Source organism: Nematolebias whitei, chromosome 23, assembly GCF_014905685.2.
Source record: "Nematolebias whitei isolate Nwh7 chromosome 23, NemWhi1, whole genome shotgun sequence".
Taxonomy (NCBI): domain Eukaryota; kingdom Metazoa; phylum Chordata; class Actinopteri; order Cyprinodontiformes; family Rivulidae; genus Nematolebias; species Nematolebias whitei.
The window spans coordinates 12,466,511-12,483,702 of record NC_056520.1 but is presented as its reverse complement, the minus strand read 5'-3'; the positions used below and the strand labels follow the sequence as shown (position 1 = coordinate 12,483,702).

Here is a 17,192-nt window from a genome sequence, read left to right as displayed (position 1 = left end):
GGGACGTGTCCGGAACACCTCACCAGGGAGGCGTCCAGGAGGCATCCTAACCAGATGCGCGAGCCACCTCAACTTGCTCCTCTCGATGTGGAGAAGCAGCGGCTCTGCTCTGAGTCCCTCCCGGATGATCGAGCTTCTCACCCTCTCTCTAAGGAAGAGCCCAGACACCCTGCGGAGAAAACTCATTTTGGCCGCTTGTATCCGTATCTCGTTCTTTCGGTCACAACCCAAAGCTCATGACCATAGATGAGGGTAGGAACGTAGATCGACCGGTAAATTGAGAGCTTTGCCTTTTGACTCAGCTCTCTCTTCACCATGACTGACCGGAACAACGCCCGCTTCACTGCAGACGCTGCACCTATCCACCTATCGATCCCTCGCTCCATTTTTCCCTCATTCGTGAACAAGACCCCGAGGTACTTAAACTCCTCCACTTTGGCAGGACCTCCTCCCCGACCTGGAGAGAGCACTCAAACCTGAATGTTTTGATGTCAGCTATTATTTAGCTATTTTTATGCTAATTTTAGCTTTATCAGCTAATTTCACATTTTTTTGCATTCATTTAAACTATTTAAATACTAATTCAGTAAAAAAAAAGTGCTCTCTCCACTTCTTTCTGGTGATTTTAGCTTCTTTCTGCATTTTTAGCTACTTTTCATCAGTTCTTTTGTTTTCTCCACTTCCTTCTGCTAATTTAAGCTTGCTCTACCTTTTCAGCTAGGTTTTTAGCTTCTTTTTTTTTTTTAGCCAGTTTCACTGTTTTTAGAAAAATTCATGTTCTTCGTGGTCATTTCAGTCTATTTAACATTTTTATGCTAATTTCAGCTTGTTATGCTGTTTTCAGCTTTTTTTCTGCTATTTTCAGCTTTTGCTTTAATTTCAGCTACCATTTAGCTGTTTTTATGCTACTTTTAGTTTTTCAGCTAATTCCACATTTTTTAACTAATTTCAGCTCTTTCCCTCTCCGTCTGGTAGTTGAAGATTCTTTCTGACGTTTCAGCTACTTTTTTCTATTTTCAGCTGTTTTTTATGCTAAATTCCGCTTTTTTGTGCTCATTTCTGTTTCTTTCAGCAAACCTGTTCTCTACTTCCTTTTGCTAATTTAAGTTTGTTCGACCTTTTCAGCTAGCTTTTTTTTGCTTTTTTAGCTCATTTCAGCTGTTTTCAGATAAATTCATGTTCTTTGTGGTAATTTCTACTACTTTCAGCTTATATTTATTCTAATTTCTGTAATTTCCTAATTTTTGTGCTCATTTTTGCTTTTTAAAACCAAATTCTGCAAATATGTGTTCTTTCTTCTTACTTCTGTTAACTTACGCTTGTTCTACCATTTCAGCTACATTTCAGCATGTTTTTAGCTCATTTTGCCTGTTTTTCAGCAAGTTCTTCTCCAATCAGCATTTGCACTGCATTTTCACAGGAAATGTGATTTCTCTGGTTTTCTTAAAACCAGGAAGTGTAAACACTTTGAACGGTAAACCACTCTGTGCAGGTCAGAGCTTGCTTAATAAAAGCATTTCGGTGGAGTCTGGGGACTCTCTGGCTGGGCTGCGCACAGAGGAGCATGCTGGGAGTTTGAGTTCTTCAGTTTCCCAGAGGAGATCTGAGTCTGGCAACGACAGGAAGGTGACCGGCCTTAAAACTCAAGTAAAGTTGGGATTTTTCAGGAGAAAAGTTGCGTTGCTCCGTAGTTTTAATGACTTTTTAAATATTAAATTTGAATAATTTCTTATTGAAGCTTTTCGAAGAATAATTTTCATAGTTGAAGTTTAGTTGTTCTTTTTCTGTTTGTGGCTGACTTTGTCTCATTTTCCTTAGAGCAACGCAGTAACACAGCCGAAGACAAATTCGTCCAGCTCCGGACCAGACGAGACGTCAGAGGACGACTTTGTCTCCCTGCGCGGAACCATCCGGAGTGCGTCGGACTCCCACGGACGCTCCTCTTCCTCCCCCATCTCCCCGGTGAAGGTGCTGCCTTTACACAGGAAGACTCCAGATAGAAAAAGCTGTTTGGACCTGAAGGAGGACGTGATGGAGACACAGAGGGACCGGTGGAGACAGTTCAGAGACAGGAAGACCAGATCGTCTGTGAATCACCTGCGACTGAAGAAACCCAAACAGACTCCGATTGAGCCCAGTGAGTTTAATGATCGATACTCGTGGTCCATACTCGCAGCAGTTTACTCCGACTGTTCCACTGTCGTTCAGTCAGTATGATCCCATCAACAAAACCGGTCTTTTTGCTTGTGAAGTCCTGACCAGTCCAGTTCCATAAAACTATTGGACAGAAATCATTTGCTGTTTATCAGAAAAAGTTGGAACCGTGTGAAAAATGTAAACAAACAACGCAATGATTGCTGGAAATCAATTCATTCACAGTGGAACATCATCATCATCATGAAATCAAGTGTTTGTTTTCCTTCTTTTAGTTGTGCTGTCAAGTGAAGAAGAGGAGGAGGAAGAGGTTGAGGAGCACAGAGACAAAACCAAGAAGACGACACCGAGCGGCAGCCGAGTGGACCAAAGAGACAAGTCAGAGACGCTGCAGGTTTGTTAAGAACAGATTAAATAAAAGACAAATCCTGCTGTTTCTGCATGAACCATCAATTTCAGGCTGGTTCCACCAGGAGAACTGAAGGGAATGGTTTTATCTATAGAATCTTACTTCTAACCTACAAAGCCGTCAACCACCTAGCTCCATTTTATATTCGAGATCCTATTGTTCCATGTTTTCCTAACGGAGCACGTCACTCTCAGTCTGCAAGCTTACTGGCGGTTCCTAGAGTTTCCAAAAGCAGAATGGGAGGAAGATCTTTCAGTTATCAGGCTCCTCTCTTGTGGAACCAAGGCTGACACATTGTCCAGCCTTAAGACTGGGATTAAGACTTTCCTTTTTGATAAATCCTATAGTTAGCGTTGGCTTGTTATGCTGCTATAGGCTTAGACTGCTGGAAGGCAAATTGGCCTCATTTCTATAAATGAATTGTTGCAATTTACTAGTTTTCAATTGATATTATTTCTATCTTAACGTGATTCTTGACCTGCCATTGTGTATCTATTCCTCCTTCCTGTTCCTACCAAACCCAGCCGGTCGAAGCAGATGGCCTCTTGTCCTGAACCTGGTTCTGCTAAATGTTTTTTCCTCATGAGGGAGTTTTTCCTTTCCACTGTCGCCTTCATCTTGCTCAAGATGAGAGTCTGTGATGGAGTTAAACTCAAAGCTCCTCAGATAAATAATGTTAAATGATTATTTTTATATATGAATGTTTCTGTTCAGTGCCCTGAGACGACTTCTGTTATATAAATAAATAGAACTGAAGGGACTGGTTCCGCTCGGGCAGCACGAGGGCTCAGTGGTTAGCATCGTTGCTTCACAGTAAGAATTTCCTGGGTTCAGTCCCTGATTTGGACCTGGAGTCTTTGTTGTGGAGTTTGCGTGTTCTCCTGTTTGCGTGGGTTTTCTCCAGGTTCTCTCGTTTCCTCTGGAGTACCTGAAGAAACCTCCCACAGTTCAGAAACCTCCATCCATCCATCCTGTTGCAGTTCTTCGAAATTTAAAGTGTCAGTCAAAAATTGCCTTATGAATATGGTGGGAAAAAAAAAGTATACAAGTCGCTTCGGCGTATAAGTCGCAGAACTGACAAGTCTATGCAAAAAAACCCCAAAAAAAACCCCTGCGACTTATACGCCGGAAAATACGGTAAGTCATAGCGCCCATCTCCTGAATGGTTTTAGACACGAACGGTTCAATTAGCTCAACGTGAGCTGCAGAACCAGCTGTAAGACAAATGAACAATTGCATTTTTTCTTTGATTTCCTCCAGAACAAGAGTGAGTCCATGTTAAGTAACAGAGCCTGCGGTTCTGGTTGTACCTAAACGTGACACGGATCAGTAACACCAGGTCAGAGTCTGCGGCGGTCCACAGGGCTTTCCTGTTCCTTGTCTATGTGGATCACGTGATAAAGCTGCGAGTAATGAAGCTGTAAACTTAACAAACTCCAGACCCTCGCGCAGTTGAGCTGGGCTCAGCTCTGACCCACTTTGTTTGTTTGTACCTCAGCAGGCCTGTAAACAGTCTTCGGCGAGGCTGTTTATTAATTAACTTGGAGCGTTGTGTGGTTCTGACCCAGATCTCTCAGAACATCTGGGGTTCCTTATTGATTCAGAAGGCGCATGAGAACTGTTTCCCTGTGCGCTGTCTGACAGGTTTGCACGCAGCTCGACGCTCCGCCGCCTTCCTTCCTGCAGCTGGAGTTCTGCTCGCTCCACGCCGGTCTCATGCAAGCTGAGGCCAACGGCCCGATGACGGTGAGACGCTTTCTGCTTCGCCTGAACCCCTGCTAGAAAAGACTCAAGCTCACTGAAACTCTCAGCTAAAATCAAGTCTCAAAATGACAAACCATTAGAAGTTGCAACATTTGTATGTTTGTAACATTTAAAATCTTTTTAAACTAGAGAAGCTTTCTGTGAAATCTCAGCGTGAACGCTGCGAGGCAATTATAAAACGTATTCAAGAAGCTGAAACGGAGCTGTTAAAGTTCAAACCAGCAAAACGAAAGCTATAATTTGGCTAAAACAACAACGTAAAACTAGCTAAAATGACCAAACCGGCAACGACAATGAGCTAAACAGATGCTAAAACTAGCAAAACGTACGCTAAAATGAGATAAACTGTAGCTAAAACTATATATTTGTCCATAAAAATAAAGCACGTTTCATTAAAACTGTATGTAAAATGAACATAACTGTAGCTTGAAGTTAAAAAGTAAACGCCTATTCATCATGAATCGTTTTAACAGACTGCAGCCACAGCGAAACAGAAACGATCCAGATTACAGGACAGGTCACGCTTTAGTCCAACTTTTATTTAATCTGTTGGAGTTTGTGCGTCAGATTAACTGAAAACTGATCAGAGATCATTGATCTGACGCCAAACTCCCTGACATCACGGCTGTTTTAATAAACCTCAGGAGGTTACCGTAACTTTCAGATTAGAAGCGCACCCGACTATAAGCCATGCGCACTAAATAGTTTTTTTTTTTAATAAATAAAATTTGGACATGTATACAGTAAGTCGCACACACTAAATAATAAAAACAAAACACTAAATAAAAGAATTTTGTACATATATAAGCCGTATTTGTGTATAAGCCACAGGTGTCCTCGTAGTAACATGAGATATTTACACCAAAAGATTTTTTTTTAACTTTAAATTAAATACGTACTGGTAGCATACACAGATACGCACAGTAAATGTTTATTTTCTGAACAATGCCTTTACAGCTGGTTAAACAAACAAAAAAATTCAGTAGCCTACCTGGCTACCATTGATCTTCATCTTCCTCCTGCTGCAAGGGGAGTCCCCCCTCACATGCTCTGCGCATGAGGGGATTCCCCCACTCCCCGATCTCCTCCCCTCCCCGTGTCATTAGTCCTCTGTGATCTGTTCGTTAATTTCATTGGTCTGATTAATTTTTTTACCTTTATTTATACAGGTAGTCTCAGTGAGTCACAAAGACGTGTGTCGGGCATCTATGTGAGCGCTCGGGTGTGACAAAGCTAAATGTTTTTGGTAGCAGGAAGTAGAGTTGCACTCGGGTCCAAATAATCCGAACGGCCCCAGCCCGTAGCCATCATCTCTGAACCCCACCCGCTTCGACGAATTAACAGTAATTACAGGTCCAAACCCGAAAAAACCAAGACGTTTTTAATTAAGCTTTGACTGCGTATACCGCCGACTATTATTAACGGTTGGCGGATGCGCGCCGCTGAGGGGGCTGAAGATCGGAGCCGAGGAGTCGTCAAAGCGCATTAAATGCTTCCCCTGCTTCTGCCTGCATTGGACCCTGCTCTGACATGTCAGATATTTTGTGATCTCACCTGTTTGGATCATCGGCCGCGCGCGTCCGCTGAGTGCAGCGGCTGAATGAACGTCCATTTGGGCTGATGGATCGCTGGCACTAGTCCATCTGAAGCTTAACGGAACTTTTTACCTCTTTCAACCGGCTGGTCAGCGTGCGGTCAAATGGTCACGTGCGGCAGGTGCAGTATGGCAAGCCATGTTCGCGTATATTGGATCGTCGGCTGCACGTGTCCCTGACGCAATAAAAAGCCCGACACCGACCCGGCCCACACATTAAGCATATTGTTATGGCCCGGTCTGAATCCAGGTCGGGCGGGGCCGGGCTAGAAATGACCGCTCTAGCAAGAAAGCTCGTTAGCCCATCCAAAAAAAAAAAAAAATCCATAAATTAGCTGCAGTATTGTATAAGCCGTGGGGTTCAAACCTGTGAAAAAAAGTAGCGGCTTATAGTCCAGAAATTACAATAATTAAAACATGAGGTGAGGTGTCTAACGTTTCAGACTGAACATTATTTGTACATTATACATTATTGTATTTATTTCACGTTATTACGTTTTGTCTTTTTCTTCTTCAGATCACTGAAAATGAGATCATCGTTCCTGTGAAAGGTACCGACACTGAACACAACACGACAACACACTCCACGAGTTGATAAGATTTTTTTTCAACAAAACTTTCATTTTTCTTCCTGTTTCTCAGCTCATGATCTGGTTTCCGGTACAATTCAGCCGTTTATAAACCAAAGCTATTTTCATGTTGCAGAGAAGAAACGAGTAAGGCTAAAAATAAAGTACTTTTCCCCAAACTCTTGCTAATAACCAAAAATGATCGGAACCGAGCATTTTATGGTTTCATTTATTTTATTTATAATAGAATAATAATAAAATACTATTACCAATAATAATACTCAGCTTCACACTAGGGGTGCACCGATAAATCGGCCCCGATTTCCTTAATTTTGGGAAATCAGAAATCGGCCGATACTTGCATGAGAAACCGATTTTACCGATTTTTATTTTTTAATTTTAACAATTGTCTGAACTTAATTTATATATCATAGCACTACCTCATGGCCAGTTAAAACAAGTTTTGTTTTTTTTCCAGGATATTGTTCAAGGGTATGTTTTTCAATAAAATAAGACTGGAAAATTGAAGGTGCATTGTGACGTTATAACTCCTGACAGTGTCGCTTATAAAACAAAATCGGAATCGGCAGATCAGACTTTTTAGAAATGGGTGATCGGCCAGAAAACTACAATCGGTGCACCCCTACACTACTGTTTTCCTGTTTTATAGTTTCTTCAATTTATTATTATTTTTTTTTTACTTGCAAATACTTTGTGCTAATGTAGCCGTTCATGTATCAAAACCTTCGGCTCATTCAGGAGATGAGTGCTTTGACGTTTGGTTCCTGTAACTTTTATGCTTTCTAAAATGTTTAACTTTATTTACAAATATTTTCCTCATAGAAATACATTAAGGTCTTGTTAATTCTTTGAATCATTCTTATTACTTCAGCATATTTGATTTATTTTAGTGCTTTTGCTGTTTTCAGCTAACTATTTAATACATTAGCCTTTTGCTAATTTTAGCATTTAGCCATATGTTTGATTTTTTTTTTTAATCCTTCAGGCTTTAACTACCTTTAGCTGATGTTTTGTTAATTTAGGTATTGTTTGCTAATTTTAGTTTTTGGCTACTGTTTTACTTCTTTCACCTAGTGTTTTACTGCTTTTTAGCTTTTAGTTAGAATTTCTCTACTTTTATTGTTTGGTAGCTTTTTGCTACTTTTGTTGTTTCTTTTAGTTTTTGTTCTGCTTGTTTTAAATCAAATATTCAGATTCAGTTAATTTCTGTAGTCGTTCAGCGTTTTGAATCACAGTGTTTTAACAGGAAATGTTTTGGCTACAACCTCATTAAAGACTCATTGAAAGAAAGGGATTAAACTTTTAAACTTTTTTTTTTTTTTTTAATTTTCCATCCTTCCTGCTGTAATAATGTTTGTTGTCTCTGCACGCCTGCTTCAGGACCAGAGGACAGCCAGGTGACGGTTGTGGCCTCTCAGCTCCGGGGTTACGGCATTTGGGATGGGGGCGTGGCTCGAAGCGGGACTCTTCTGGCTGCATGGGAAGGCCCCGCCCCCTCGCTGCTCTTCCTGTGGGTGTCGGAGGCACAGGCCAACCTGCTGCAGAGGGAGCTGTCAGTAGTCCAGAGCTCGAGCGCTGCTGCTAACGGTACAATAGTCCCTCGTTTATTGCAGGGGTTACGTTCCAGACCCGAACCAACCCCCCCCCCCCCCCCCCCGCAATTAGTGAAAATCTGTGAAGTAGCGATGCTATATTTATTTTAGTATTTATATATATTTTAAGGATTTATAAACCCTTCCCACACTCTTGCAATGTTCTAAACTCTTAAACCTACGTCATTTTAACAACATACGTACAGTACTTATATGTAGCTACTAAATTTTACTTACCAGCTCTGCAGAACAGGAGCGGCTCTCGTTCTGGTCCGACTCGGTTCGTTTCTGCAGTCATACCCTGCAGCGACGAAACCTACAATCAATGTTCTACACTCTTAAACCTCCTAAGTTTAACAACATTATATGTAGCTAGCTACTAAATTCTACTTACCAGTGCATCCCCGCTCGGAAGTCCTCGTGGGCCGGCTATCAGCTCTCAGGCTTCACTAATGGGTCTGGAGTTCTGGTTCTGCTCCGGTTCTGGTCCGGTTCGTTGGGTTTCGTGTAGCTCTCTTCATCTGCTGGGCGCTGAAGTCACTGTAATAAGAGCTGAACTTTTTCGGATCTAATCAAAACTTCCCCTCATGCATTTCAGCAGAGGGCAAAGGGGCTTCTGGGAAATGTAGTTATGAACGGAAACACAGCGTAGGCTTATTGAAAGAAAACTACAAAATGTCGGCGCCTGTCCGAAGTATTTTATTTTTTCATTAACTGTTTACTGTACAGTATTAGGGGTGTAAATCACCAGCTTTACCATGATACGATATTATATTGATTTGTTTGTGTGACGATACGATTTTTCTCGATATCACAAAGTCTGTCACTATACGATTTAGATTCTATTCGATTCACAAGTCTGCGATAGATATATTGCGATATCAAATGCCCATCTCATTTACATATAAATAAATTTACAAAAACGATTCAAATACGATTTAACCATTTTATTTCTGTTATTACCAGCACCAGGCATTTAAATAAAAAAAACATTTTTTCTTAATGAATGAAAAAATAAAAATAAATGACCTGTTCAGTATAGTCTCACATTTCTCATGTTTAAGTGCATTTTTTAAACCAGTTAGAGGTAATCAGGACACTTTTAAGTTGAGTTATAAAGAAACAAAAACAGATATTGAGCTTACATAACATGACTATCAATGCTTTGTTTCTTCTTCAGGTGAACGACCAAATTTGTTGTTTCCCGAGTATTTTAACTCACACGAGTACGACATGAGTTTTGTCTGTTGAGCCGTCCTTCTGTCAGAATCCAAAATATTTCCACAGTGTTGATTTAAATCCAGCAGGAGAGTGAATTTCATTATCTGTGTTTTCTGCCTCGTCTGCCATGTTGCTGAGGCGCACGGAAATGGTGACGCAGATGTGCCTTGGGAATTTCAAAATAAAAGTGTATTTTAAAGATGACCATATGAATTGATGTTTTAGTTTTGCCACGATATCTTTGAATCATTAATCATTTAATCGATATATCGATGTAAATCGATGTATTGTTACGCCCCTATACAGTATCCAGTACTGTCCCAATCACGTGAGTAATATTAAAGTTGACCATCGTGTGTCCTGTACAATTTTTTCCCCTCATATTCAATCTTATTTTGAAAAACTGCGGTAGATCGAGTCCTCGAAAGTCGAACTGCGAAGAAGCGAGGGACTACCTCACCTAGGGCTGCAACTAACGATTATTTCAATAATCGATTAATCAGACGATTATTTTTTTCCCCCCGATAAATTGATGAATCGGCCAAAAAACTCAAAATGTTTTAATTACCACCTCTTTATTCCAAAATTTGACTGACATAGCAAATCACACAAAAAGCAGGTTGCTACTTGACTATTTTGTTAGTAAAATATTGAATAATTAAAAAATAAAAAGTTTGTCAAATAGCTTCAATAAAAAATACATGTACACAGAAATATATACAAATGTATGCTTTATACCTGCACAATATGTAGCTACTTTGTAAAATGTCCTGGAGGGAAGAGTGTAACCTGGATTAAAAGTGTGGATTATTGTAACCTGGATTAAAAGTGTGGATTATTGTAACCTGGATTAAAAGTGTGGATTATTGTAGTGAAGCCTTCGTCTTCAACCATCGACAGAGGCCTCGTGTCAGTGACGATCATTTAAAGATGTTTTCAGTGAAGACAGCTGCTGCTGTGGTGTCCATGATGGCCGTCCATCATGAAGGCTGTCATTGCTTGTTGTTGTTGTTTTCTGGAATGAGAAATAAAAGTATGTATTATAGCATAATTTACAGCAACTCAAGAAATGCCTTGTTTCACTTACACTGTTAGATTCAGTCAAATAAGTAGCCCAAAGAGAAATTAAACACACACACTGTATAAAATACAAATTACACACATTTGAGTAGGTGTAATAAATGACTTTAATTCCTGTTTAAATGCAATTCACCCTTCCATACCATGCAGTGTCTTCAGACTTTGCCAGCAAATTAAAACTTGAAGCTAAATCATTAAATTATTACCGTCTTTGTGTTAGATTTATTTATAAATCACATTTAAACACTGCTTGTACCAATTAAATTGAAATAAAAACACATGTTCTCTGTCACCGCCATGAATCAGATAAACAAGCAGCAGCTTCAGCTACAGAGAGACTGACGTTACGTCACATGGAAACAGAACAAATGTCGGATATTGTAGATAGTTTACGACTCCCACATGTTTACGTTTATCTCCGTGGTTCTCCCGTGTCGTGTCGTCACTTTTCAAAGCTGCATGTTGTGCAGTTTTTATCTTTGTGAAGCGTCAAGTGCTCCCACACTTTGGAGGACTTGGGTCGAACCGTTTTCTCCTCGTCGGTCATTTGTAAAATTTACTTAACTTCCTTTGAAAACACAGTCTCTGCTCTGCTTCCTCCTCGCTCTGTTCAACTCACGCTGCAGAGTTTTTTGTTTTATTTTAAACTTCATTCAGTCAGCCAGCATTGACAATGCTCTGCAGGCGAACAAAACAGCTCTGCAGCGCCGTGAAAGACGCTTAATCACGCGACGCAACAAATCTGCCAACACTTTTAATATTCCATTTTTATTGATTCATTGTTGCAGTCCTAACTTCAGTCTCCTTCAGTTCCCAAACAAAACACACAAAAATGTAATTTCCCCAGAAGATCTGGGAAGGTTCAGTTCTCTGTTTTATTCCTGTAGTGACTCATCGTCTCTCTCAGAGGATCTTTGCAGCGGTCCAAAACACATATTTTTTTTATTAATTAAAAAAGCTGAAGTGAGGCGTTTTATTAACAATAAAAAAAATCAACATCTAAACAGCCAGCTGGAGACCTGCAGCTGGGAGAGCAGCCACGGTTGGAATGGGTTTGTCCTGTTTCGAGGTCACTCTGACCCGACTTCCCTCCGGGTCAAACACTTATGATTTATGGACACACAAACACGTTTCCAAGGAATACTGAAGTTCTGCGAACACACTAAAACAGACAACATGACTGTTTTATGTCGTCACTGCATGACCATGAAATTATTTAATGTTCCAACGTCCAGAACGTTTTGACCGGGCCGACGGGTCAGACACCAGAACTGGTCAGACCGGTCGAGTTTAGATGAAGCTGTGAAATGATGGAAAAAAATCTCCCTGTTCTCCTAATTTCCTCCTTGTTTCTTCCTCCTCCTTCCTTCTTTCCTCTTGGTTTCCTTGTTTTTTCCTATTTTTCTCCTCATCTCCTCCTTTCTCCTCGTGTTCTCCTGGTTTCATCCTCATTTCCTTCTAGTTTCCTCTTTGTTTCATCCCTGTGCCCTCCTGGTCTCATAATTATCTCTCCCTGATCTCTTTTGGACTCCTGCTTGTCTCCTCCTGGTTTCTTGTTTTCTCTTTGTGTCCTCCTGGTGTTATATTCTCTTCTTGTTCTCTGCAGCTCCTTCATGCTCCATCCTCCTGCTGGTGTTGAAGGAGCAGCTGCCGCAGCTACAGACTGCTCTCCTCGCCTCCATCTTGGACATGGAGGAGTACAAGCAGGCCCGCTCCTCCTCCTCCCCCATCGACTGGACTGACGGGCTCCTGTTGGTACACAGTTGTCCTCCTCCTGTGGACCAGCACCTCCTCCGCCTGCTGGGACACTCAGCAGTAAGAACCTCCCTCTGATCCTCCTCCTTTATATATAAAAACATTTTGATCCAAAGCTAAAAGTTAAACATTTTGATTAAAGGTTTTATTTATTAGGCGAGCAGTTATGGCAAAAGTTAAAACATTTTTTATTTTTATTTTAAGTAAATATTTGTAAATATAAGAAAAATCTATAAGGTGTCAGATCATAATCAGAATGTCTTTATTGTTGTTGCACTGAAGCACAACAAAATTTCATTTCACAGCCATCCAGAGAAATAAAAAGATAACCAAACATAAGACATGGGTAGACGGGCGCCTGAGGCTGCAGCCTCATGGGAGGCGCTGTCATTTCCTTTAGATAAGGAAAGAGAAACATGAGGAAAGAGGAGGTAAAAAAATAAATCATATCTCACACTGTGTCCCTAAGAGGACATAGTAGCTGTGTTTATATGGACATAAGTAATCAGATTAAACGGCCATTCGGATTAAAAATGTGTCATGTAAACGCCCCATTCGGATTATTTTTTGTTCATTCAGCTCGATACGAAAGAATTTGTAATCAGAATGAGACGGGTGGTTTATGCCGATTCATAATCCGAACGATGTGCACTTACTCTGTTCATTTTTGTTCCGATTTCAGGTCTCTCTTGTAAATGAGTCCCCGAGGCTCAATGGGATTAACATGTTTAAATAAAGGTTGAATGAATGAATGAATTGTGGAAAACTGACCCGACTGTGCATGTGCGACCTATGTTTATCTGACGTATTTCCGCCTGGCTAATGCTAATAATTTTAGCATGTCGGGGAAGCAAAACTGGTCAGTGAGCGCCACAACATTTCTACTATAAACTTTGAAAGAGCTCAAAATGATCTGTATTACCTGTAGCTCAGTCAGGGAGTGCAGTAACGTCTCCACCGTCATTAAAACCTGTTGCGGGTCCATTTTGGTCGCTCAAGTTTGTTTACGTATATCCCGGAAGTAAACCGGAAGTAGAACTTCTTCTGTGTCTTTTTAAGGAGAGTTCACCACTCTGTGCCAGTACTTTTATTCTGAGTAAAAGCCCGCTGCATGTAAACGCTCGTCACGAACGGATTGTGCCCATGTAAACGATGCGTTCAAATGATTTAATCTGGAAACATTTCAATCCGGTCAAAGAATATTGCGCATGTAAACATAGCTACTGGGAGGTTGCAAAAAACCCTCGGCACAAAAGAACAGTGACATAAGACATACGCATGTGGAGTGGGTGAGCGTGGAGTGGGAGCAGAGCATCTTGTTCACATAACATCCAGGAGAATTTGAGATAGCCTTCCAAGAACGACACAGGGGAGCCAGATTAAAATAACAACAGTTGTTTTGGGTCATGCCGACTCCATTAGTTTCCGTCTGCCTTATAGTCTCACTGGCCCATCTCAATGGCGACTCCAAACAGCCAAATTTGTGGCCATACCGCTGAGCCGAGCTTGCAACTTCTCCAAGGTCAGTTCCTTCCCGCCAGCGACATTCAGGAACCGCAAGTAGCCTGCGATTCTCGGCAAGAATCGCGTCCAGCTTATGGCTCATCTCACACAGCGTCTGAGTGTTCACCGCCCGGCACATCCTCTCACACAGAGCAGGCAGCCTCACAATGGCCAGAACAGCTGCCGACCTTTTCCGAATTTGTCGATATGCCAGGTAACCACCAACTCCAAAAAGCAGAAATATTATCATAAATCCAATTATGAACACGTCTTCTACATCCTGAACCAACAATATGGACAGACACACGATCTTCCACCGCCCCCAGGAATCCGTCGTGTATCCGGCTGCAAGTGTCCCGTCGGGGCAGGAGGGCTCTCCTTCGCCCTGTCTTCTCATCAAGAAAATTTTATCAATTGCGTTGAGAGACCAGCTGACCAGATCCATGATTTACAATTTGGAAGATATGTAAAGACAGGCTGCGAAAGTTTAACAAACAGCACAGGACAGAGAGCAGAAGCAGGGGAAGGAGCGGGAGAGGAAAAAGAGCGTCCGCCTTCACTGAGAGCAGGAAGAGAAGAGCTATAACCATCATGGTTGTTGTACAAGTCACAGATTGTTTTTTTAGAGGAAAATTCCCATTTTACTTTCTATAAAAAATTAAAATTTCATTAAAAAAAAAGTTATTTGGTGCCAGTTTTGCCTCCTAATAAACCAGATTTTCAGATCTTTCAAATAACAGTTAGTAAAAGATCAGATCAACGCTAGACAAAAGCTCTGTTCTGATCGGATTCTGTTTCCTGACAGAAGTCCAGCCTGTCAAGCGGCGCTCAGAGGAACTCCGCTGCCCATCTTCAGCTGCCCTCCAGGTGAAACCAGTCAACCCACTGAGTCCTGTGTTCTAGTCGTGATGGATTAATTAACCCAGAGTTCCCATCTGCAGGCTGATCCAGTACCCTCTGGTTCCGTGTAAAGGCCGGATCACGGTGACCGAGGAGGACCTGGCCTGTCTGGACGCTGGCGAGTTTCTGAATGACGTCATCATCGACTTCTACCTCAAGTCAGACCACGTTTGTTTGTTCTTATTTATTTGTTTGTCTTTTATCTGTTTGTTATAACACTCCTCCTCCTCCTACTACAGATATCTCCTCCTGGAGGGTGTTGACGGCACGGTGGCTCAGAGGAGTCACGTGTTCAGCAGCTTCTTCTTCAAACAGCTGAGCAGAAGGCGGGTGGCTGGTGAGGGCGACGCCCCCTCCGTCCCGTAAGAATGCAACTGCCTCTCAGCTCGTCTAACCTCAGCTGGGTGATGAAGGTGTCAACTCTTCTTCCTCTTCCTGTGTTGTAGCGACCGTCGCATGAGGCATCAGAGGGTGAAGACGTGGACGCGTCACGTGGACATTTTCACCAAAGACTTCCTGTTTGTGCCTGTCAATCAAGAGTAAGATGATCATGATGAAGCTAAAGCAGAGTCTTCTTCACCTTACTCACAGACTAACAGGGTTCTGCGTTTCCTCAGAGCTCATTGGTTCCTGGTGGTGGTCTGTTTTGCGGGTCTAGAGGAGGTCCGGACGGAGGAGTTCCAGCCCCGAGCAGGTGAGCAGCTGACCTGATCCGGCTCGGTGAGTCGAGGCAAATGGAGCATTGAAGTTTAATGAGGACCAGATAATGTTCCAGGTGGTACTCCAGATTAGATGTTTGTTTGGTGTGAAATGTTCCAAACTATGGGGCACCGATAAATCGGCCGGCCGATTTATCCCAATTTCCTTAATTTTGGAAAATCGTAAATCGGACGGCCGATTTATCCCGATTTCCTTAATTTTGGGAAATCAGAAATCGGCCGATACTTGCACGAGAAACCTATTTTACTGATTTTTTAAAAAATTTTTAGTTTTAACAACAATTGTCTAAACTTCATTTATATTTCAGAGCACTACCTCATGGCCAGGTAAAACAAATTTGTATTGTTTCTAGGCTATTGTTCAAGGGTATGTTTTTTAACAAAATAAGATTGGAAAATTGAAGGTGCATTGTGCCCATATAACACCTGACATTGTCGCTTATATAACAAAATCAGTATCGGCCAAAATCGGAATCAGCAGGTCAGACTATTTAGAAATCGGTGATCGGCCAGAAAACTGCAGTCGGTGCAACCCTGCTCTAAACTGTTCTTTGGAGCTTGATTTGGCTCGGGTAGTCGAGGTCAATGGAGCGTTAAACTTTAATGTGGACCAAATAATGTTCCAGGTGGGACTCCTGATTAGATGTTTGTGTTTGGTGTGAAATGTTCCAAACACATACTTTGGAGCTTGATTTGGCTCGGGGAGTCGAGGTCAACATAGCGTTGAACTTTAATGTGGACCAGATAATGTTCCAGGTGGGACTCCTGATTAGATTTTCGTGTTTGGTGTGAAATGTTCCAAACACATTCCCTGGACTCTAAGCTTCATCGTTTGTTCTTTCGGTTACGTTTTAGCTTTACTGTCTTTAAATTAAAATCATTTTTAAACCTTTCCAGGTGGCTCTGCATACTGACTCGGCACTTTTCTTGACCTGATTTTTACAATTAACTATTTCTGCAGTCTTTTTGCTATTTTTAACCTTTCATATATCAAAACATTCAGCTCATTCAGCAGATAGGTGCAGTGACTTTTAGTTTTTTGTAACTTTTATACGTTTCAAAGTAAGCTATTTAACTTTGACAAATATTTTCTTGAAAAATACCTTAAGATCCCTTTTATTTTAGTATTGTTTGTATGTCTTATACTTCTTTTAGCTTTCAGCTACCCGCTTGTTACTGTTTGCTTTTATCGAGCCTTTTGCTACTTGCTTTTCCCTAGCTCTTTCTGTATTTTTGCTTCTATTCTTCTCTTTTTAGCTTCATGCTAGTCTTTTGATACTTTTGCATTTAGCTAGCTTTTGTTTTTAGCAATGCCTTTGCTATTTTTTAGCTTTTAGCTAACCTTTTGCTGTATTCATCTCATTCCTTTGTGCTAATGTTTTGTTAGTTTATGTTTAAGCTGAGCGTTCAGACTTTGTTTTAGCAGGAAATATCTGTTTTGTTTTTCTTTCCAACTTGTTTCTTTAATAAACTCTTTGTGTTTTATGTCACTAATAAATGAGGTAAGTGAACTGCTTGTTAACGACAGCAATGCTCGTTAAAGTCCAGATGTTTGATGTTTCTGCAGGTGGATCCGAGAGAGCCACAGGAAAACTGGAACTCGGCTTGAAATCCTCGCTCCCGCCGGTACACAAGCTGAGCAATCTCTCTGGGTCAATGACCTTTGACCCCTCCCAGACTGACGGGTGTTGTTGACGTTGTGTTTGCAGGAGTGCACAGAGCTGGGCTGTAAGAAGAACACGGTGACCAAGAGGTGAGGAGACGAACGCTCGGTCATTATGAAAATAATGTTGGCATCAAAAACAGATTTTTTTGTTTTTGTTTGTGGCATTTTGATTGTTGTTATTTTTCAGGTCTTGTATTGATTGTTGTTGTTATTTTTTATGTTTTGATTATTGTTGTTATTTTTCA

General features: G+C 41.3%; 1 protein-coding gene across 1 annotated transcript in view; it reads left to right on the top strand.

Moving 5' to 3' along the window:
* The window catches only part of senp7b (SUMO specific peptidase 7b), a 25,462-nt gene that overhangs the window by 6,670 nt on the left and 1,600 nt on the right, over positions 1–17,192 (top strand). Inside the window, exons 5-19 of the mRNA XM_037696663.1 lie at positions 1,493–1,626; positions 1,819–2,137; positions 2,430–2,501; positions 2,729–2,772; positions 4,220–4,309; positions 6,439–6,472; positions 7,892–8,098; positions 12,011–12,219; positions 14,468–14,529; positions 14,604–14,720; positions 14,802–14,924; positions 15,009–15,101; positions 15,180–15,256; positions 16,849–16,907; positions 16,991–17,034. Coding sequence (XP_037552591.1) covers positions 1,493–1,626; positions 1,819–2,137; positions 2,430–2,501; positions 2,729–2,772; positions 4,220–4,309; positions 6,439–6,472; positions 7,892–8,098; positions 12,011–12,219; positions 14,468–14,529; positions 14,604–14,720; positions 14,802–14,924; positions 15,009–15,101; positions 15,180–15,256; positions 16,849–16,907; positions 16,991–17,034 — 1,684 coding nt within the window. The remainder of the gene's footprint in view (positions 1–1,492; positions 1,627–1,818; positions 2,138–2,429; positions 2,502–2,728; positions 2,773–4,219; positions 4,310–6,438; positions 6,473–7,891; positions 8,099–12,010; positions 12,220–14,467; positions 14,530–14,603; positions 14,721–14,801; positions 14,925–15,008; positions 15,102–15,179; positions 15,257–16,848; positions 16,908–16,990; positions 17,035–17,192) is intronic.